This window comes from Sminthopsis crassicaudata, chromosome 3 (assembly GCF_048593235.1).
Source record: "Sminthopsis crassicaudata isolate SCR6 chromosome 3, ASM4859323v1, whole genome shotgun sequence".
Taxonomy (NCBI): Eukaryota; Metazoa; Chordata; class Mammalia; order Dasyuromorphia; family Dasyuridae; genus Sminthopsis; species Sminthopsis crassicaudata.
In genome coordinates, this window is record NC_133619.1 from 584,897,004 (window position 1) to 584,920,272 (window position 23,269).

The 23,269-nt window shown below is 39.7% G+C and overlaps 1 protein-coding gene across 1 annotated transcript; it reads right to left on the bottom strand.

Annotated features, from left to right (window-relative positions):
• Positions 1-17,204: 17,204 nt before the first annotated feature.
• CAVIN3 (caveolae associated protein 3) lies at positions 17,205-19,482 on the bottom strand. The gene is made up of 2 exons (XM_074305032.1): positions 18,997-19,482; positions 17,205-17,884 (listed from the first exon to the last, which is right to left on the bottom strand). The coding sequence occupies exons 1-2, from the start codon at positions 19,366-19,368 to the stop codon at positions 17,474-17,476; spliced, it is 783 nt and encodes a 260-aa protein (XP_074161133.1). The 5' UTR covers positions 19,369-19,482; the 3' UTR covers positions 17,205-17,473.
• Positions 19,483-23,269: the final 3,787 nt, after the last annotated feature.

The window sequence follows — 23,269 nt, forward strand, 5'->3', positions numbered from 1 at the left end:
AATTTCAGAAAACTAGGCCACTTTTTTTTTTTTTTTTTTTGGCCAGAAGAAAAGCTTCAAAGTTAACACTTGATTCTATTTAATTCAATTCAATAAATATTTCTAATGTGCCAACTGTGAAAGGTGATTTAAATTTGTTTTAAATAAATTTGTACTACAATAATTTCATATTTTATTCAGAGTTGATTGCTCACCATAACAATGCTTTAGTCAGACAACACTTGCTTTCAAGATATATGGTAGCCAAAAACAATACTGGTTGGAAAAGAAGCTTGTTTGTAAAATTTTACGGTGAAGAATGATGAAAAATAATGGGTAACATCTTCTCATAAAATAGAAGCAATACAGGACAAAATCAGGTTAAATAAAAGCTTGACAAAAGACCTAAAGAAGCAAAATTATGTTGAAGGCATCTAAAGATGAAAATGAAAAGAGAACCACAGAAGAAAAATGGAAAAGATCTGCACAGATTTTTATGAGAAGCTTTTTTTAGAAACAGTAGAGTTCCCAGATTTGAACTTTAACACCATAGTCATAGACATGTTTCTAAACAACACTACAATTAGCCAAGACCAAGATCTTCTTCTTTGTGTAGGTGAAATAATATAACTATGAGAGTATTTTTGGGATTAATTCACAAGGTATAAGGAGGGGAAGATATGAAAAGAGTCAAGAAAGCTCTTAGATTTTATTTATACCAAAAAAAAAAGTAATTGAATGTTCTGCATAAAATTTTAATGAATATCATCTACATGTGAATCAAGGGAATCCTTGTTAAGTATATTAATGGGGAATGGGAAGCTTTCACCAGCAAAATTCTATAGTGGACATACTTTTTTTCCAACAAAGTACCTCCCACTATATCATATGTCAAAATTGTTCAAACTTCCTTAAGGGATATATAAATGAAGACAGCGTTGTTTGATGACCTTCTAATATATAACAAGAACATGTATGCTTGCCAAAAGTATTTACCACTCTCCTGAAGGAGATTCAATATAAAGTCCAAATTGAAAAGGGATTCTCTGTGAATAAGATCCACATCTTCCTATTTATAAAAGATGTTGTGTTGAAACACTGCAGAGTCACCCAGAAGAGGCATGCAAACAGTGAAAAGTGTTTGTTAACCACCCACACAGCAAAAATCAAATGGATGAAAAATGGCTATTGTCAAGATTATGATTTGCAGTTAAAAGGACAACTTACACAGGCCACCTACATGTGTGCCAGACAGAACAAATAGACTAGTCTAAATGTAGTGGCTCTCCTATCACTGATGGGGACTAGAGGGAAGTTTTGTCACAAAAATCTTTGTAATTTGTTCATCAGTGTATATGTCTGAACAGACAATGTAAATACACAGTGAATTGGGCAGGCCCAGAAGCAAACAGGAGGAGAGCAGGCAATATTGCCTAAAGAAAATTGTAAGTTCTTTAAATGACTCCAAATTTCTCTCCAAAAATATTTTAAATATTCTAAACAATATTCTCTGGTATTGTCAAATGGTTGTGAATCATGGCAGACTTAAAATGACTATCACATGAAAGGCAATAGAGAGGCACATAGTAAATGGGAGTGGGATAAAAAAATTTTAAAAATGGGGGACTTTGAAAGACTGGAATAAATGGTTTTATTAAGCAAATGTATAAGGAAAAAAAAAGATAGCTATGAGTAGAAGAATGAGGAATGACTGGTGAGTTGATTGTTCCACTAAGTTCCTCAAAATCTCAAAAGAAATTGAGGGAAACCTTTAGCATAATAGCTAATAGAAGGGAGATCTGGAAATAGTACAAGACAAGTACATAATGACAGTGTCAGAGAGAATCTGCACTTTGAGGAAGTTCTAGGAGCATTTGTGTACTTGATTACATGCAACTTCCTAGGCTAGTTGTTAGGGAAAGAAAGGGACTAGACCTGGGATTTCATTTACTAAAGGAACTCCTAAGATAAAGCAACAAATAACCAATGTAGATCAGTATCTTCTCTACAATTTATAAGCTTAAAGGGTTACTATAGCACTAAAAAATTTATTTGTCCAGGGTCACACAGTTAGTGTGTGTTAAAGAAGGATGTGAACCCAGATTTTCCTAGCTTGGAAGACAGCTAATAATAAAAATAATAGTAATAATATTATCTATATAGTGGCAAAGCACGTTTCATATTTTATCTCACTCAATGTCCATACTAACCCTCTAAGGCAGGGGCTATTATCATCCCCATTTTTACAAATAAGGAAATTGAACAAGGGTTTGAGTTATCCAGAGTCACACACCTAGGGAGGTTCTGAGGCAAGATTCTAACTTGGTCTTTCTTATTCCAATTCCTATGCTCTATCCACTATACCACCTCACTGTCCCCATCCTTTTAGTGTTGGGAATACAAGAACAAAAATGAAATAACGCTTGCCCTTCAGTTGCTTATATTCCAACAGAAAAAATATGTTTTCTGATAAATAAATAAAAAGTCATTTGAGGAAGTACACTTATAACATGGACATTATACATAAAATAGAAGTGGCACCTGAGCTGGGCCTTTAAAGGAAGCTGAGGATTCTAAGATGTGGTTTTGAAGCTCAGTATATTATAGGAGACCAAACAGCATGTGCAAAAGCATAAAAAATGGGAGGAGTAGCTAATTCAGCAAGCAGTTAATAGGCCAATACAACTGCAATTTAGATTGTGTGAAAGGAAGATGAAGTAAGTCTGGAAGGATAGATTGGAGCCAGATTGTAGGCGACTTTGTCATTGATTTTTTTTCTTTTTTTTTTTTAGCAAGGACTTCATATGGCCAGATCCTGTGCATAAGGACATTTATTTTGGCAACTAGTAGGAAGATAGCTTAAAGAATAGAAACCCTGGAGATAAGATCAATTAGAAAACTGAACTCATCATCTTTCTCTTTAAAGTCTACCTGCTTCCAAACTTCCCTATTACTGTTAAAGGCAACACCACCCTCCCAGCATCCAAGGTTCACAACCTAGATGTCATCCTCTGTTCTTTTCCATCTCTCACCTCTTATATACAATCTGTTTCTGGGGCCTATTGATTTCATCTTTGCAATATCTTCTGAATTTCTTGTTTTTTATCTTTTGCCAGTCACCCACTGACTCTTTTCACCTTACACCTAGAATACTGCTGATAGAATAGTCTGCCGATGGATCTCCCCTGCTATAATTCTCTTCCCACTTCACTCCATCCTCCAGATTCAGCTGTCAAAGGGATTTTCCTAACATGTGACTCCAACCATGTCATCTCTATGCTCCACTGGCTTCTTATAATTTCCAGGATCAAATACAAAAAAAATTTTTTTAAATATTTTTGCCATTCAAAATCCTTAACTTTATAAGCACATAATCCTTTATTCCAGTCTTCTTACACCCTACACCCCCTAAATCCTACATACTCTTCAATCCAGTATAAATTAACTCCTTGATATTCCATAAATAAGACATTCCATCTCTCTACTGCCTTCAGGCTGATGGAATAAATTTTTTCTCATGCACCCATTCTAATGGGGGGAAATCTTCACGTGCTTGGGGTAGACATGCCCTTAACTCTCTGATGAGTTACTTTCAATCTGGTTTTCCAGGGTGTGCTCACTATGCATGCTACAGCTGCTTGGAACCACAAGTGAGAATTGAGTAATGGATGGACACTGAAGGTATATGAACAGTCCTGAAAAGCATCTACATCCAGAAGTGCTAGTCCTCCCATACATTAGATTAAATGCAAAGATTAAAAGAAAGACGAAACCCTTGGATCTAAGCTTCCTTTCTCAAGTTTTGAATAGTTTGATATGTTATATTCATGTATATTTCTTGTATTATGTGATCAATAGCCATTGTGAATTGGAAAAAGAACTGCATTGGTGGTCATAGAACTTGGATTCAAAACTCAGGTTCAGATTCTATTTAGTAGGATTTATTTCAATGTTTGGAAAATCTATTTCTGGAAACAAAATAGAAAATCAATGAGGGAAGTACACAAAAACTTCATTACAACAGTGAAAATGAAACTGAAATAAATAGCATTTATAGCTGATGTTGTCAACACAATTCTTTGAAATTCTTCAGGAGGATCCAACAAAATAGAAGAAGGAAGGTATTAAGAGTAACCGGAAATTTGGTCTAGGCAGTAATAAGATGAGGGAACAAAAGATTCAGGAGTTGAAAAAAAAGCATAGAGCTGAACTCATTAATGATGTCTAAACAGATCTGGCATCAGTGAGCTTGAATTTGGTTGGCTCTGATATTTACTATCCATGTGACCTTAAGCAAGTGACCATCTCTCTGGGCCAGAGTTAATTGATAACAAAAGATATCAGTTTAACAAGTTAAATTATAAAATCCTTCACAATTTTAAATCCTAAGATCTTTTGGCTGTAGAAAGGGAAAAAGTGAGGTCAAAGAAAAACGATGAACTGGAAAAACAATAAGGATGAAAAGGTGGAAGTTGCAGTGACAATGAATAGGTTCAGGAGGAATTTGGCAGAAGGATAACTAGAAGAATGGAAAATTTTAAGCAGAGACAGTAATTTTAGAGTTAAATTTTGGAGATAGTTTACATCTGATAGTGAGATATAAGGTATGACCATTCATGTGAGTGACTAAGATGAGTTAAAGAGTTTGAAAGTCAGGGAGTCCATAATGTTCAAAGAGACATCAGTATATATATTGAAGGGCCCAAGTAGAAGTTGAAGTGGAAGGAAGCACTATTAATCAGATACTAAACTCCTTGAGAAAAAGGAAGAGTTATAGGTTGATCATTTAAAGAAACAAGGATCTGAAATGGGTGATATAAGTGATGAAATGAACTTCAAAGGATGGGGGATTGCTGAGTGATGGCTGTCAAGGGAAGGTCTGGAGAGAGGTATTGAGGAGCAAGGAGGATATCTTCTTTTTCTATATCCATTGGAGAGTCCAGTAGATAAATCATCTTCCTTAGATGAGCAGTACCTTCTGGAAGGAGCTGGGTGTTTGTGAGTGAAATGGAAATTTGTTAATGAAATAAAGAGGATCTGGAGAACGTGATAAGAATACAAAGTCAAAATAGATCTAAAGTGGGCAAGGGTAAGGTCAAAGGGGGATGAGAAATCACTGGGTGATAGCAGGGGAAGGGTCTCCAGATCTACTGACAGAGACTCTGTTTGCTAGTCAGCAAGTCTAGTCTAGCCATCCCTCAATGTATGATATTAAAAGGTAGTATCATCCTTTTTCTCTCTATCTCCAGTATATAAAAGTATAAAGGTAACAAGGAGTTCAGGATATATGTTGGAGCTGATACACTTGAGTATGAGGCACCTACGAGCGTAACTTGCTCCTGTCAAGATATTAGGAGACAGCCTGTTTTCCAGAGCTAAGGCCCAGAAAGCAAGCTGTGCTCTGAGCTTGACATAACAACAATCCTTTGTGTTTATCCTCTGGATGAGCTCACCCTCTGGCAATGATCACATAATTAACTGTAGAGTTTTGATCACCACCAGATGTTCCCTGAGTTTGGAAAGCCCCAGACAAGCTCAGACAAACACCCATGTTCCAGGCACGAAGCCCTACTATGAATAAAATTTGTTTCATTGCTCAAATCCTCATTGTCAGGGCTATGGCTCATTACACAGCCATTGGGGTAAGTATTAAGGTTTGTCCACTTAAAGTAGATCCCCCCCACTAGAGACAGGCCCAGCACAGGTGTTCTTGCAAGACATTTCTCTGATTTTGAAATTAATTTCTGTTTGATTCCAGACTCTGTTTGACTCTGGTCATCCACAGGTTAGAGACCATTTCAGTCTGGCTGACATTAATTAGTGGCATTGGAACTCTGGTACCAGTGAGAATAGACAAGGGACTACCGAAGATTTATTTCTCTGGAGTCCAACACCACCATGACTCCCAACCTGGTGAGCCTTCTACCCTTATCTCTGCTTCAATCCTTCAAGCCCCCACTTAGTTGAGCTCACCATTCTTTGTGAGGAAAACTCCAGAGCCCCTCCAGTGACACAGTTCATCTCAGATTACTCTAGTAAGGATATCCTTTCTTAAATTACACACCTCTGTTACTTGGACTCTCTATGTATCTCTGTTGTTTATTAAACTGTATGCTCCTGTGACTGTGTGCCTCTGTATGGACTGTAACCACTTTGTTAAACTGTGACTGTTTCTATCTGTCTTGTCATTTTGTCTATGTTTGTGCCTCTTTAAAATGTAAAATGTCTTTGTTGTATTTGTGTTGTGAGTTAGATTCATGAAAACTTTAAAATGGAGACAAGCCAGAAAACTTCTAAGAGCTTTATCCAGAGCTTACTTTTTATTTTTTTTAAATGAATAGTATTTCATTTTTCCAAATATATGCGAAGATCATTTTCAAATTTTTCTCCCTCTTTCCCTTAGACAGTAAGCGATCCAATGCAAGTTAAATATATGCAATTCTTCTAAACATATATTCCCATATTCATCAAGTTGAATAATTTACCATCAGTGCAGTAGGTGACCTTGATGCCGTATTCATCCTCATTGAAATTGTTTGACAACATGGATGAAAATATGCTAAAAAGCATAAGAAAAAGCACACAGCCTTGTTTTATTTCACTGGTGATTGGAAAATACAGGAGCATTGTCCATCATCCAGAACCCTGGGCAAGCATGAAATCATGAAATGCACGTACAATACTGATGATCTTTTCCAGGCAACCAAATAATTGACATAATTTTCCATAAACCATTGCAACTGACATTATCAAAGGCCTTGGTCAGATCCACAAACATTGGGTATAGTTCTCTGTTCCGCTTCTGGCATTTCTCCTGGAATTGTCAGATAGCAAACATCATGTCAACCATTCCTTGGCTCTTTCTGAAGCCACACTGACTCTCATTAGATGACCATCTTCCAAGTGAAGGATCAGCCTAATAAGGAAGACTCTGGTAAACTTGTCAACAATGTCTAAGAGAGAGTCCCCTCACCCCCAGCCCTGTGATTGTCACAGGATAATCTATTCCCTTTATCTTTATAGAGATGGACATCTTAGGACTCCTGAGAGATAACCTTCTTGCTATATAACCTGGAACAATTCAGTCAGATTTGGCATGAGCAATGAAACCCCCTCCCTTGTAAATCTCAGTTGGAATAAAATCAGCACCAGGTGCTTTGGGACACCAAAGGAGCCTAATGATATTCAAAACCTCTTCTTTAGTTGGCACTTCAGCTAGGGAGTGATTGACTTCAATCTGAGGTAGATAATCGATGGTTTCAGCATTGATTGATGACAATCTAATGAGAGCACTATGGGAGTGTTCAGCCCACCTCTCTGGGATTATGTCTTTATCACTAATCCATCAGCTCCATCACTGAGTAGTTGAGATGCACCATAGATCTTTGGCCCGAAAATAACTTTCAAGGCACCAGAAAAATATTTTGGATTGTTACCATAAAGCTGAATTTCATCTGCCTTCTTATTGAGCTAAAAATCCTGCATCTCTCTAAGCTTCAATTGTACTTTACTTTTAATTACATGCTATCTTCTTAGCGACACACAAACTATCCTGTTGGTACACTCTGTGGAGTTCTTGCTTTTCATTTAGCAGCTTCTGAATTTCCCCATAATTTTTGTCAAACCAGTCTTGGTGTTTGTGAGTGTTCTGACCCAGATAAACATATGCAGTGATGTACACCAGATCTCTGAAAGCTGCCCATTTCTTTTCTGCTCCGCTATTGCCAACTGTGTGTTGGCTCAATTTATCCTCCAATTTAGTAACAAACTGTTCCTACTCAGTGAAGTGTTCTAACCTGTTGATATTAATTCTTCTAACAGTCTTTTTGCTTTGGGGGCCATGGCTTTTGTTGAATACAAATATTAAGCTTAGAAAGAATAAGTCTATGATCAGTCTAGCACTCTGCACCACACATTGCCTTTATCACATCCAGTATCTTCTCTTTAAACACAGTCTATTAAGTGTCAATGTTTGCTGCAAAAGTGCATCCATAAATTTTGTGTTTTTAGGTAAATAGAAGATAGTGTTGGTAATGAGAAGGTCATGAGATGCACAAATCTTCAATAGTAAGTGACCATTGCTATTGCTGTATCCACCTCCATTCCTCCCAAAGCCTCTAGGTCTTAGCCTACTCTAGCATTAAAGTCACCCAGAATTATAAGCTTGTCCTCTTTTAGGACATTGATGATAAGAATCTCTAGATCTTAATGAATTTTTTCTTTGGTCTCATCAGAGTTCATCATAGTGGGAGCTTCAGCACTGATACTAGTGGCATGGCATGGTGATTTCCCAAAAGTGGAAATCACATTGTCAAGGCTGTCATTCTCTCCTTTTAGTAGGCAAAAAAGCTTGTTGATTAGATGAGTTTTGGTTGCAAAGTCTACACCAGCTTCATGGTGTTCTCCTTCACTCCTTTACACAGAAAAACATGTATCCGCCTTGTTTCATTTCATAACCTCAAGACTACTATTTGAATATAATACTTACTGAGTTCTCTCATAATAAGAGCTGTTTGCCTTTTAGGTCTACAGGATTTTGTGTTGTCTATAAGTGTGTGCATCTTCTATGTACCAATGGTAAGTAGAATCATCTTTGCAGAGATTTTTATACATTTTTTTGTGTTTCAATCACAGGGTGGGATCTCCACCTGCAATAATGAGGTAAGATTGGGTAAGCAGATAGTTTTTACTATTTTTTATTTTTTTAATAAAAGCTTTTTATTTTCAAAATACATGCAAAGATAATTTTCAACATTCACCCTTGAAAAAACCTGTTCCAAATTTTTCTCCCTTCCCACCGCTTCCCCTAGACAAAAAGTAATCCAATATATGTTAAACTTGTGCAAATCTATACATTTCCACATTTATCATGCTGCATAAGAAAAATCAGATCAAAAAAGAGGAAAATGAGAAAGAGAAAAAATCAAGCAAATAAAAAAAAGTAAAAATACTATGATGTGATCCACATTCAGTCCCCATAATGCTCTTTCTGGATGCAGATCTCTCCATCACAAGTCTTTTGGAATTGACTTGAATTACTTACTAACCAGATAATTGGTTAAAGCACCTTTTCTAGCTCCTTTCTCATAATAGAAGATCAGCAGATGACCCTATGACCTGGACCACCTATGTGCAGGGTTGTTATTACAGTTTCAACTGTATCCACACCTGCTGTTTCATCACTTGCCTATCACCCAAAGGACTTTGAAATAGGACGAATGATAAAATGCTATGGATGATGTGTTTTGATTTGTGCATAAATTGGATTTAAATGAGGCAGAGAGGCACAAAATTGTTAGTCTCACTCTCTCTTCCAGTATCATCACAGTCCAATGGCAGGAAAAAATCAAGATGACAGGTGATAGCTTGAGATATAGTGGATCTTTGCTGTCTAACTAAGCTCTAAGTATTCCACAGCTTCCACTTCATGGAACGTTGGAACAAATTGTTTTTCAAAAGGTTTTGCAATTATCAAGCTGAAAAATTACCCATGCATATATCTTATAAATGAAAAGCTATAATAAAAAAATTATTCTTATCTGCCCATTGAACCAAAGGAAGTCTTCACACGCTTCTAATTCACCAATGGATTTGAGACCCCTCAGTTACCCTCAACCTAGATTAGCCCATCTGCTGAATTGGTTTACTGGACTGTGGCTACTGTACTTATTACAGCTTCTTGATTCACAGGAAAGAGTTGGGTGGATCAGGTGAACACCAAAGGTGAAAAGCAGCTCTATACAGGACTTGGCAGCTCTCATACCAGAGATCTTCCCTGAACACATCCTACACCCTGGCCAGAAAGGTAAGGATTCTTTCAGACCCCCTCCCTTTTACCAAAAGAAGGAAATTACAAGATATTAGGAGACATTCTATTTTCTAGAACTAAAGCCCAGAAAGCAAGCTGTGCCCTGAGTTTGACATAGCAACAATTCATTGTGTTCTGGATGATCTCACTCTCTGGCAAAAATCACATAATTAGGGGCAGCTAGGGTGGTGCAGTGGATAGAGCACCATCCCTGAAGTCAGAAGGACTTGAGTTCAAATCTGGCCTCAGACACTTAATATTTCCTAACTGTGTAACCCTGAGCAAGTCATTTGACCCCAATTACCTCAGGAAAAAAAAATCACATGATTATTGTATAGCTTTGACCAGAACCAGGTGTTCAGACAAGCTCACACAAATACCCATGTTCCAGGAAAGAAGTCCTGCTATAAATCAAACTTGTCTCATTATTGCTGCTACCCCTCATCGTCAGGGCCATGGCTCACTGTACATGGGCATAAGTAATAAGATAATAAAAATAAGTAATAAGATTTTCCCACATTAAAGCTGGTCTCCCCACTAGGGGCAGGCCCAGAACACGTGTCCTCACTTACAAGCCATTTCCCTCACTTTGAAATCAAGCTCCGGTTTGACTTCCAGCCCGTTTGGTTCAGTTCTAGTCATCCGCTGGTTAGAGGCTGGTTTTGTCCAGCTGGCAGTCCAAACGTATTCAGAGCCAGATTTCTTTCACTCATTACTGAATAGAGATGGGGATTACACACACTCAGAAAGTAAGTCACCCTTGGAATATGACCTTGGCTTCCAGAGTTGGTGCCTGAGGTTTTGGGCTCTTAAGTAAGGATTACAGTATCTGGAGGACTGAAGCATTTAGTTTCCTCATAAGGTTCCATAAAGCAAGGCAGAGTACTAGTAACAAGAAGGCACAATAATACAGTGCAAAGAGTAAACTTAGAATCTCAGTATTTGAGTCTGAATCTCAGCTCTGCCACTAAGAAGCTGGGCAAGCCTCTTTACCACTCTGGATACCTCCCCAAACTGGATGAATGATAGCAACCTCCTGCTTCCTCCCAAGACCACTCCTCTTCCTGAAGAAGAATAAGCTTCTCCTTAACATATCTCATGTTACCCATGACTCATTAAGGCAGGAGTTCTTAACCCGAAGCCCACAAACTTTTTTTAGTTGTACCAGTTTAGTTTAGTTTAGTATTTTGGATAACTATATTATATTGTAACTGGTTTCTTTTGTAGTTATATGATTTTTATTTTTTAAGGAATAACAATTACAACTACTTATTACCTGCAACGGTCCACAAAAAATACATGAGTAAATTATCCTTTCATCTCTCTTTCCTTTCCCTTACAGTCAGTAGAGTGAATGTGAGTGGTAGATAGCAGACAAATCACTGAACACAAATATTGGCATCCCAAAGTTTAGAAGGCAGCATTTTTGTTGTTCACTTATTTTAGTCATGTCCAATTCTTCTGAACCTCAATTAGAGTTTTCTTGACAAAAATACTGGAGGAGTTTGTCAGTTCTTCCTCCATCCCACTTTACAGATGAGGAAACTGAGGCAAACAGGGTTAAATGATTTGTCCAGGATCACATAGCTAGTATATATCTGAGACTATATTTGAGCTCAGAAAGTAAGTCTTCATGACTCCAAGCCTGGCACTTTCTCCACTGTATCAGGTAGCATGGGCTAGCAGAAAAACCTAGTGGTTTAGAGTTCAAAGAGACAGAAATTTGATTTCTGCCTTTGGTACTCACCAAAGTATCTTTATGAGTGCAGGGAATGCAGCACTGGTTCTGACACAAAGACCTGAGTTCAAATTTAGTCACAGATATTTCCTAGATGTATAGCTCAAAACAAGGCATTCAATTTCAGTCTGCCTCAGCTTTTATAACTGTAAAATGGGGGTAATAATCAGATCTGTCTCATAGGGTGGTTGTAAAGCTCAAAAGACAAAAGATTTTAGAGCAGGCAGCACATACCAGAGACTTAAATGTTTGTTTCCTTCTTTGCTCCACTAACTCTTTTTAATCATAGGCAATTGACTTAAGCCTCAGTTTCTAGCTCTGTAAAATAGGAATGATTATATCTGCAGTACACATTTTACAGGCTTGTTGTAGAGACTGAATAAGTTCCTAAATGCCAAGAGCTTAATTGCTTTAATGAGTTATTCAATTTATCTTAACTTAATGAGCTATTTAAGTTTTTTAATTAAAATTTCAATAGGAGCCAATATCTTCTGAGTTTCCCCACATTTTCCAGATTCTTACAGAGAAAAGTTTGATCTCCATTTGGAATTAGCCATGTAGGGATATCCATGACTCATGTAAGGTAGCATAGATCTCATATGTGCGTTAGAGCAAGCCTGCAAATATCACAGAAGTGCTCATCACTATGCCTACGCATGTAATATAGTATAGGGAGTGCTGAATTTTTTCTGCCCTTCCCTTCTTTTCTATTTCTTTTTTGGGAGTCTTGTTTTGGGGAGAGGCAGTTGTTTGAAGCAGGTGTTTGGGGGTGGTGTGATCTTCCCCCAGACCTACTCTGGGTAGATTCCAGAAAGATGAATCTGAGAAAAGCTCTGAATGAGAATGGGAGAGATAAGTTTTGGGAAAGAATGTTCAGAAACAAGGATAATTAATAATTTTTATTATAATAGTTAGCACTTCTACAGTGACAACGATATGCCAAGTACTTTGCTAAACTCTTATAAATATTATCTGATTTGGTCCTCACAATAATCAGAGAGGGAGATACTATTGGTACCTCCATTAATCTCCTCCAGATTAAATAATTTGCCCAAGGTCACACAGCCAGAAAGCATCTGAGGTTTTACTGAACTCATGTCTTTTTGTCCCTAGGTCCAGGGCACTTTCATTTTACCACCTAGCTTCCTCCATGCAAGGAGCAAGGAGGGAGATCTGAAACTCTGATGTGGTGTTAGCATTGTAAGAATCAAGAAAAAAGCTTGAGCCTGGAAATCATGGTGCTTATAGGTTAATAGATGTCCCTAAAATGTAGGTGCTTCCTTGTGTCTCTTCATCTATAGAACAGTTGTAGAACAACTCAGAAGTCCAGAGAATTATTCTGTGAATTATATTTTTTGGCTTAAGCTATTGATTAGTAATTTACAAGGTTAAGGTTCCTTGCAATATGTCTAGAGGTGATGTAATTGATGATCATTTGTTCTTGAAGAAAACCAATGACATGTCAATCCATGAATTGGATTTAAGTGAGGCAGAGCTGGGCGAAGCTGTCCACTTCACTTTCTCCTCCAGAGTCATTAAAGTCCAATGACAAGATACGATGACTTGGGATTGCCTGGAATGTGGTGGGTGATTTTGTCTCTCTAACTTAAGAGCTTCCCCAGGTCTTAATTCTATTGAATCAGGATATTTCTCTGTCGTGATGAAAAATGTTGGAAGGGATGTGGGAAAACTGGGATACTAATACATTGTTGGTAGAGTTGGCAACAGATCCAATCATTCTGGAGAGCGATTTGGAACTATGCCCAAAGGGCTGTGTATACTCTTTGATCTAGAAGTATCTCCACTGGATCTGTATCCCAAAGAAATCATTAAAATAGAGGAAAGAATCCACATGTGCAAAAATGTTTGTAGCAGCCCTTTGTGTAGTGGCAAGCGGATGCCCATCAGTTGGGAAATAACTAAATAAGTTATGATATATATATATATATATATATGTTATGGAATATTATTGTTCTATAAAAAATGATGAACAGGCTGATTTCAGAAAGGCTTGGTGAGTCTTCCATGAACTAATACTAAGTGAAGTGAGTAGAACTAAGAGAACACAGTGCACAGCAATAAGATTATGTCATGATCAGTTGTAAAAGATTTGGCTTTTTTCAACAATGAAGTGATTCAAGGTAATTCCAATAGACTTGTGATGGAAAGAGCCATCTACAGAGAGTTCCATGGAGACTAAATGTGAATTACAGCATAGTATTTTCACCTTTTGTTATTTGTTTTCTTGGTTTTTTTTTTCTTTCTCATTCCCTCCCCCTTTTTGATCTGATTTTTCCTTGTGCAGTATGATAAATATGGATATATGTTTAGAAGAAGTATACATGTTTAACCTATATTGGATTGCTTGCTATCTAGGGGAGCAGAGAGCTGGAGAGGGAGGGAGAAAAATTTGAAACACAAGGTTTTGCAAGGGTGAATGTTGAAAACTATCCTTGCATATATTTTGAAAAAAAAACTTATAAATTTAAATAACATAATACAAAATACTTAGGAACTGGAAAAAATATTTCTCTGCCAAAGAGATTAAGGGATAGGAACCAAGTGATTGGGCACCAGAAATCATGGGAATCAGGACTGTCTCCTTCTTGCCCTATATAGGAAAGAAAATTCTACTGAGCAGTCTGGATTGGAGTAATGGCTTCTGGCAATAAATCTGTGCTTGCTGTGATTACTGTCACTGCCTTCCATTTCTAAACTTTTCTTTCTGGGATCCTGAATCAATTCAGAATTCTGAAACTCTGAAAAACCGGAACAGACCTCACTAAGAATGTTAGGATAGATTTTGAGGAACATTCAAGGTTAAGTTTTAAATTCCATGGTGCTTCCTTCTTTTTAGGGGCTAGAAAGGAGAATGGGGCCATAAATTTAGAGATGAAAGCAATATGAGAGACCAGATTCTAATGCAGCTTCTTCATTTTACAGGGCGAAACTGAGGCCCAAAGAGGATCACTGACTTGCCCAAAGTCACATAGAAGATAAACATTTAGAACCTATATCTGAATCCAGTTCTCCTGTCTCCAAAATCAAGATCACTCTCTCCACTGCCCCACCCCATAATTGTACTTTTGAACAGTGCTAATGGTTAAGTTTTCCTTTTGTCAAGCTAAAAATCTATACACTTGCAAATTTCATGCTTTGTCCCCATTTCTGCCTTTTCACATCAAGTAAAAAAAAAAAAAAAAAAAAGTTTAATTCCAATTCTATGACATTCCTTCAAATGTATGAAGACAGATGTCAGGTCTTCTCCCCCTTCCCCAATCTTTTCTCCAGTCTGAATATTCCAAGCTCTTCACCCTGGAAGCTTTCTTCATCCCTGGCTTTCACATCTTGAAAGTAGTCTATCCTATGTAAGTTCTGAAGGCAAATATTATCTTTTTGTTCATACTTGTATTTCTAGTGTTTAATATTAAGCGCTTAGTGGTGCTTATTGCTTGTTGACTTCTTTCAACAAACCAATGAATGGAATTGTGTTTTCACTGTCCTGGGCACTTCAGCTTATCAAATCCTTCCTAAAATGAGGTAGACAGAACTAAACACACAACTCAGAATGTAGTCTGCCCAACAACACGTCTAATAATCCGTCTCACAAGAAAAAGCAGGTTAGGATTTAAATCCACATCTTCTGATCCTGTATCCAACATGTTCTCCATCACACCATCCTACCTCCCTCTTCCTCCCCTGCCAGGGAAGACAAATGACAGTTGAAAGAACAGAGAGGATATCTGGAAAGTACTTAGATTTTCCCTCCGATCTACAGCATATTGTGGGTTAGGACACAATAGTCTAGCTAACTTCTATGCCCCGATCCACTGGAATTTTGTAGTTTTGTAAAGACAATCCTTTTAGGGAAGGCTAGAAGATAGTAGCTTTCAAGTGAATTGGAATAGTCTGAAAATCTGCACATTAAATTTCTACTTGTACTTAGGGATCTCATGGATTTTATTTTACTTTTCTCAAGGTTAGGTAGCTTTTATAGGTGGGGAAATGTCTCTGGGATCACACATCTAATGAGAAATTATTAGGGATGGGGAAAATACTATGATTGGTAGCATCCTCTCACTCTCCGTTCTCCATACCCAATTTTATCAATGAGCTACCAGAAGTACAATGGCAAAATCACAAATTCTAAATCTCCTGACCTTAATTGCTCTCATTTAAAATTATTTGAGGACCTCCTAAATTCTTCCCTAGAGACGTCCAGAAATCTCTCCAGCCTGGATAGTTTAGGACTTGTTTTCTAAAAACAGCTTGGTGTAATGGCAAGAGTGCTAAAGAGTTAGAAGGCATGTCTTCTAATCTTGGAACCAGCTCCTTTCATCTCCTGTCCTGCCAAACTTCTGGTCCCATCAACGGCTTCTGTTCCCTTGGACCATTTCCATTATCTTTCCCTATGGTTCCCCCACAGGCTTCTTACTTTTTTTTTTTTTTTTTTCCTGTCCCCTGTTCTCTAGGGATATCTTCTAATCTTTCCTTTTGCATAGCAATGAACTAACCTATTGTAAGTATCTATTAGGTGTGAGATTCCATGATAAGAAAGTAATTAGAACTAAAGTCTGTGTTTTTTAAAGATATATTTCTCTTCACGACTTTGAGATTGGCACTCTGCTTATTTCTAGTCTATTTTTGTCATTTCCTGTGCTTAGAATGCCCACCTCCTAATTTGTTGAATTACTATACAAACCCAACTCTAATGCCATCTCCTTCACGAAATCTTTTCTAATCCCATTTGTTAGTGTCATTCCCACTTAGACCTCACATGGTATTTTGTTTTGTGCTTCTCTAATCCATTTAACATGTAATATTGTGTACTCTAATTATCTGTGCCTGTCTCTTACTTCCGTACTAGAACATAAACTCCATAAGGATAGAGACCATCTTCTCCAAGGTCTAGAATAATTGGCCAATACTTATCAAATAAGAGTTATTTTTTCATGGTTATTCTTCTATATCCCAAATCTTGATTTGCCAGCCTTCCTTCTACTGTTACTACCAGATGACATACTGTTACCATATATTGCAAGTGTTTTTTCCTTTCTGTTTTCCTTATTTACCAGTATCATGTAATGGTAACAACACTGGATTTAAGAATCTGTGGAGCTGAATTCAAATCCAGTTTGACCTCTTTCTGCCTTCATTATCTTTATTTATTTTTTCCCCTGAGGCAATTGGGGTTAAGTGACATGCCCAGGGTCACACAGCTAGGAAGAGTAAAGTGTCTGAGGTGGAATTTGAACTCAGGTCCTCCTGATTTTAGGGCCGGTGCTCTATCCACTACGCCATCTAGCTGCCCCTTCCCTGAATTATCTTAGGCAAATCATGTAACTAGGTCTGTTTTTTCATCTGCAAAATGAGGGAAAGGGGATGGGCTGTTGCAGATGACCTTTACAGCCTTTTTCAACTCTAATACTGATTCATTCCATGATCTAACACCCTTAGTCATGGTCCTATGCCACAGCTCACTTGTTTCCCCTACACTCCTGTTGCCTTCTCATTATTGCATCTTTTCTCTCTGATGATTTGAAGTTCCTGACCAGAGACCTAGGAGAGATAAAAGCCTGCAGAGATCTTCAGGAAAGGATATCATAAACTGTTCTGATGGTGGTCCCAGGTGGTCCCTGGCTGTATGAAGTATTAATCTTCAATTACATGACACTTGTGGTTAGTGAAATTAATTTATTAATCTTGAGTACACTTGGGAGGGGGATAGTGTTGGTCTTTGAGGTTTAGAATGGGGTGGATTGAGGCTAGACTAGTGCTTTGGAGTGAAGACCTGAATTTAGGAGCTAGGAAGGGAGGTGAACTATAAAGGCAGGGTTCTTTCTTTCTTTGGGTTTAAGTGCTTTATAGGTCACTGTGATCTGCTGCTTGGCAACTGATGGTGCCATTCAAGGTAAAGGCACAGAGAAGTAGGGAGGCAGGATGGAGCACTAGGCAGCACCCTCTATCTGAAGCATTGGGGTTTCCCTAGCCTCAGGGGCCTCTGAATTTTCCACAGGGCTCCTTGGTGGCTCTAGCTCCAATGACTCTGCTTCAACCACTACCCCTACCTCAGGCTGATTTTCAACACCCTGGCTAGGGCCCAGTCGGGGAGGTTTGGTGGGAGTGGGTGGAGGTGGGGCAGGGCCCTTGCTCTTTCGGGTGGACAGTGCCCTACGAAGGCTCTGAACCTTCTGCAGGCCAGTACGCCGAAGACGTTTGGCTCGGGATTCCACTGGCTCCTCATCTGAGCTTTCCCCTTCTTCCAGTTCTTCTAGGGCCTCTGGTCCTAGCTCCTTTTCTTCCAGCCCTATGGATTCTGGCTCCTTCTGAAAAGCTCTGGCTGGGATTTCTGCCTCCTCCTGAAAATGAAAAATAAAGAACATTATCTCCCCAGAAACAATGTCTTAGTATAGTTATTTAATGTGTCACTTTCCAGAAGCAAGACTGCCCATCTGAGTTCACCATCAATAATATGCCTTTGTAACTCTCTTAATCCTTACTTCTGCCCAGAAAATACTTGTAGCATAACTTAGGCTACTCCAGTGCTTCTACAGGCCCAGAAACGGATGGAAAGGGGTGGGAGAAACCTAGGGAAAGGTGAATGAAGCTATGATGAGCTGGAACTAGACCTTATGAGTTAAATTCACTTACTGCCTAGAAGTCATTAAGGTCCACCCAAATCATCCTATTAGTCAAATGTAGGAAGATCTGTATTGGGTTATGAAGTTACCCACAGCGGTATAGCCAAGCATACTTGTTGAGAAAGAAGAATAATCCTTCCCATAACTTTTTCCACATCGGGTTGGGGGGATGGGGTTAGGGGACTATGTCCCATACAAGCCAGGGGATGCCATCACCCACAGACATGAATAACACTGTGGAAAAGGACTCCATCTTTTATCTAGCGTGGACACTTGTGTGTCTGTGGAAGTTCATTTTCCTGAATGTTTTAGAAAACACGAAGGATTATAAAAGAAACCATATAATCTAATTTAATTTCTTTCCTATTCAAGTTGATTACTCTCCTTAAATCCATCCATAGGCAAAGTCTGGGACCCTCAGGTAAAAAGAAGCTCTGATGTTGGGGGGAAAGCACTGAGCCAAGGAGGGAGTGGAGAGCTAGCTGCCTGCCTTTGGCTCGCCTCTCTCTGGGGCTGTTCCTCATCTGTAAAACTAGGGCTCTGCACTCCGAGACTCCCTAAGGTCCTTTCCAGCACTCTATCTGCTTCGGGTTCACTCGATGCCAACGTGGAGTTTCTGTACGGGTATGGGAGGGGCAGGAGAGGCGGGAGTGGCTACTCGGTCGTGGGCATGTGGGCGGGACCTCGGATGGTGACGTAAGCAAGGGTGCGGCCTGAAGCTGCACTTCTGGGGCCCCGCGGCCGGGCCAGGAATGTAGGTGCGGTCCCAGGCAGCAGGGGGTGTGCCCCGAGGGACTGGGTTTTGGGCCTGCGCTGGGTGCATCACTGACCTTGAAGAGCTGGACGTGCATCTTGCCGCGGGCGACCAGCAGCTCGTGGTTGGCCTCGAGCCGCTGCACCTGGAGCTCGCGGCAGACGGCGCGCTCGCGGGCGGCGTGGGCGTCCGTGCTGACGTTCTCGGCCTCGTCCAGCAGCTGGGCTAGCGTGCTGCTGGTGGCCCCGTAGGTGCCGCTGAGCTTGTCCAGGCCGCTCTGGATGCGGCGCACGGTGCCCGTCAGGCCGCCCTGTCTCCGGGCCAGGCCTCCTTGGCGCTCCCGCACCGCCTCCAGCATGGTGTTCAGCTTCTCCAGAAGCGTCACCACGGTCACCGCATGCACCGGGCCGCGCTCCGCGGCTTCAGTCACCATCACGCCCTCCCCCATAGCCCCTTGAGATGCTCGGGCCCCGGCCCGCTCTGATCTGGTTTCGTTCTGTTTGTGCCGTCCTCCCTCCCTCCGCCCCTAGTGCTCTGCCCGGCGGTCTCCTGAGCTCCTCCCGCCGGGGGCGGGGAGCGCAGCTGGAGGGCCGGGGTCTGTGACTCAGACGGGCGGGGCCGGGGTCTTTAGGGGCTGCCTTTCTCCAGCCGCCACGCCCCGACAAGCCCTCCCTCCCTCCCTTTCTCCTCCTGCGGGGCGTCGAGGGAGTCGGGCAGCTGGGAGCCCGGTTCCAAAAATGCGTCCTGCAGCTGCCATGCCCTGGGCAGCAGCCTGCACAATCTCTCCCTGCTTGGGCGACGCGGGCATCTCCCTCTAACTCAGCCTGCCTAAGGAGCGCAGCACTGGCCCCGGAAAACCAGGCCCTTTTAGGCTGTAGCTCCTTTTAGACCCGACCCCCAAGGACCACCTTCGAAATGGGAAGCGCTTTGTGGGGGAGGGGGCGTAGTCACCACTCCAGATTTGTTTTTACAGCTTTGTTCCTCCTCACAAACTTGACATTCCAACCAAACTGACTGAACACTAACTGCTCCCTTTGCTCGGGATTGCCTGTCTTTGGAGCAGCTGTCCCGAATAGCGATTTTGGGGGAGAATTCCATAGGCCCGGCCTTACTCAAACTGTACTGTCATTGCTGTGGGGCTGTTTCCCACCGCTCCTAAGGTTTGGTTGCCTATCACTTAGACTCCTGTCCATGTTTGGGCCTCCTGGGCATTCCCCTATTTAACAGGCTAATTTCTTCTCCTGTGTTCGTTTGTTGTTTTTTAAGATGTGATTGTGCCCCAAACTGAGTCTTTTGAAGTCTTATCGATTCTGGTTAGAATTGGCTTCCTGAAAAGTTGTAGCCAAAGGAATTATTTACTTCACTGAAACAAGCAAACCTTGACGCCAACAGCTTCCCCGTTGTTTTGCTCCAAACTTGGGCAGATTGGACACCTTGAAATGGCTGAATGAATGGGCCACCAAACCTCAGGCTTGTGACCATATTAGCTCCTTGAAGAAAATAGAAAAATGGAGAAAGAAGATCAGTCAATAAACATTTATTAAGCTCCTACTATGCCCAGGCACTGGGTATATAAAAAGAGACCAAAAATGGTCCCTGCCATCAAAGGATTTAGAATCCAACGGGGAGGACATCATGCAAAAAAATACATAGAATAAATAAAAGGTGGTTAATTGAGGAGAAGAACAAAAATTAAGAAGGGTTAGGGAAAACTCCCTATAGAGGGTGGGATTTTAGTTGGGACTTGAGTTTAAAGAGGTCAATAATTAGATCAAAGAAGGGAGAATGTTCAAAGCGTGGGAGACAACTAGGAAAAAAGATGCCCATAGCAGAAAGATGAAATGTCTTGTTCCTGAACAACCAGAAGGTCAGTATCACTGGATCAAAGAGTATGTGTCATAGAATAAGGTGTGAGGAGACTGGAAAGGTAGAAGGAGACAAGCATTTTGTATTTGATCTTGGAGGCAATAAGAAGCCACTGGAATTTATCAAGCAGGAGGTGATATGATTGCATCTCTTGGATGGAGGATGGATTGTTGTGGGGAAAGCCTTGAGACAGACAGATAGACAATTGCAATAGTCTCATGAAGTGATAAGGTCCTTCAGTAGGGGGCTGGCAGTGTTATGGAAGGAAAAGGGGGCATATTTGAAGGATGTTAAAAGGTGAAATAAAGGTGAAATCGATAGTACTTAGCTACAGACTGGATGTTGAGGATGGAGTGAGAATGAGGAGTCCTTTTGGACTCCTGACCATTAGGTTGTAAACCTGAAAGAAAGGGTGAATGGAGTTGCCCTCGACAGAGAAGAAGGAAGAATAGAGGGTTTGGAATAAGATAATTTCATTTTGGAAATATTGAGTTATTGGATATGTTAGGGTAGCTAGATGATGTGGTAAATAGAGTACAGGGCCTGGAAGACTTATCTTCCTTAAATGAAATATGACATTAGATACTAGCAGTATGATCTTGGTTAAGTCACTTAATCCTGTTTGCCTCAGTTTCCTCATCTGTAAAATGAGCTGGAGAAGGAAATATCAAATCATTCCATTATCTTTGCCAGGAAAACCCCAAACTGGGTCAAAAAGAGTTAGATATAACTTAAACTGACTGAACAACAACAATTGGACATCTAGTTGAAGATTTCTTAATAGAAATTGTACATTCAAGGGTCAGCAGAGAGACTGGGGTAATTTAGGTAGGTTAAAAAAATCATAGATTTGGGTTTTTGAAAAGAAATTATTGAGTATAGACATGAAAGAAAAGGCAAGGAACAGGACAGAAAAAAAACTGGAATGGAAATGCTGGTTTGGTTCACTAGAAAAACTAATGCATATGGAAATTAGTTTTCTCTCAAATCTAAATGCTTTGTTTCATTTTAGCCTTCATCCTCAACCCCTCAGTGGTGGTTGATATATTTCCAGATTCATCTCCTTTTCCTTAGCAAAGCAACCTGAGAAGTCACTTGGTCCTTTTATAAATGAAGAAACTGAGATTAAATGACTTGCCCAAGGTCACAAAAGTAATAAGTGATAGAATGCTAATACACATTCAGATCCTCTGACACCAGATCCCCAATTTTCTCTATCCACATTTTGTATTTTGTCTGGCTTCTAATAATCCTTAAACACAAGTGTACCTTCAAATATCGTATTTTTCACACTCTTCTTTCTACATTATCTCCCTGGTATTTCATAACTCCCATGCCTTATATTACTGAATTTAAGTAGGTGACTCTTAAACCTATTTTTAACATGGACTTCCCTAGAGTTCCAACCTAACATTTTGCAAATCATAGAATCTCAGTTGAAAAAGGAAGGAAAATACATTTATTATGCACCTGTTGTATGCCAGATATCTTACAAGAATTATTTCATTTAATCTTCACAAGAATACTGGGAGGTAAGTGGTAACAGTTCTTATTTTACTCTTGAGGAAGCTGAGGCAGACAAATGTTGTTTCTTACCCAGGGTTACATAGCTAGGAAACATCTGAGACAAGTTTTGATCTCATGTCTTCCATAGTCAACACTGTATGCACAGTAGCATGTAGCTACCTCAAAGATTATCTAGTCTAATCAGTATCTGAACAATAACTCTGCTGTACAATATTTCTGGTCAGTTGACATCCAAATTCCTGGAGATCTTAAGTGTTGGACAACTAAGGCAGCCTATTCCCCTTCCAAACAATTGTTAATTTTATCCAATTAAAATATGCCCCTCTAACTTCAGCCTATTGCTTCTTTCCTCTGGAGAAAAGTAAAACATTAATCTCTCTTTCTATGTGTTAGTCTTTTGAATATTAGAAGATTGGGCTCATGCCTCTCCCCACCCCTAAAAGCTCTAAGCACCTCCAGTTCCTTCAATTGATTCTCATGTACATAGCTTTTAATGCCAATCATCAGTCTCGGACTTCCTCTGAATCTATAAAAATTTGTTTCTGCTTCCTAAAACATGGCACTCAAAACTGAATACAATATTCCAGAGATGATCTGACCAGAGCTAAGTACAAAAGAAACTATGGCTATAATTTCCCTCAGTCTAAAAGCCATTTCTATTTCTGGGATCTCAGATTGTTAGAATAAATGTTTGTTGAATTGAATTGAATTAGATTGGATTAGCTTTATTGATTGTTGTACTACATTGTTCATTCCTATTGAGTTTGCTGTCCAGTAAACCCATGTGTTTTTTGCATGAATTGTTGTCCAGTCATACTTCTTCCAACCAATACTTGTACAGTTACTTTTTAATAATCTCTATAGAACCCATGTAATTATCTTTATTAAATTATATTTTATTAGTTTTAGCCTTTCATTCTACCCTGTCAGAATCTTAAGGTCATCATCAATTTAGA

Bases quoted from the DNA above. Each gene is read 5' to 3' on its own strand.
- CAVIN3 (XM_074305032.1), bottom strand. From the start codon at position 19,368: ATGGGGGAGGGCGTGATGGTGACTGAAGCCGCGGAGCGCGGCCCGGTG. The intron at 17,885-18,996 runs GTCAGTGATGCA...TTTCATTTTCAG, and splicing joins TGCACGTCCAGCTCTTCAAG to GAGGAGGCAGAAATCCCAGC.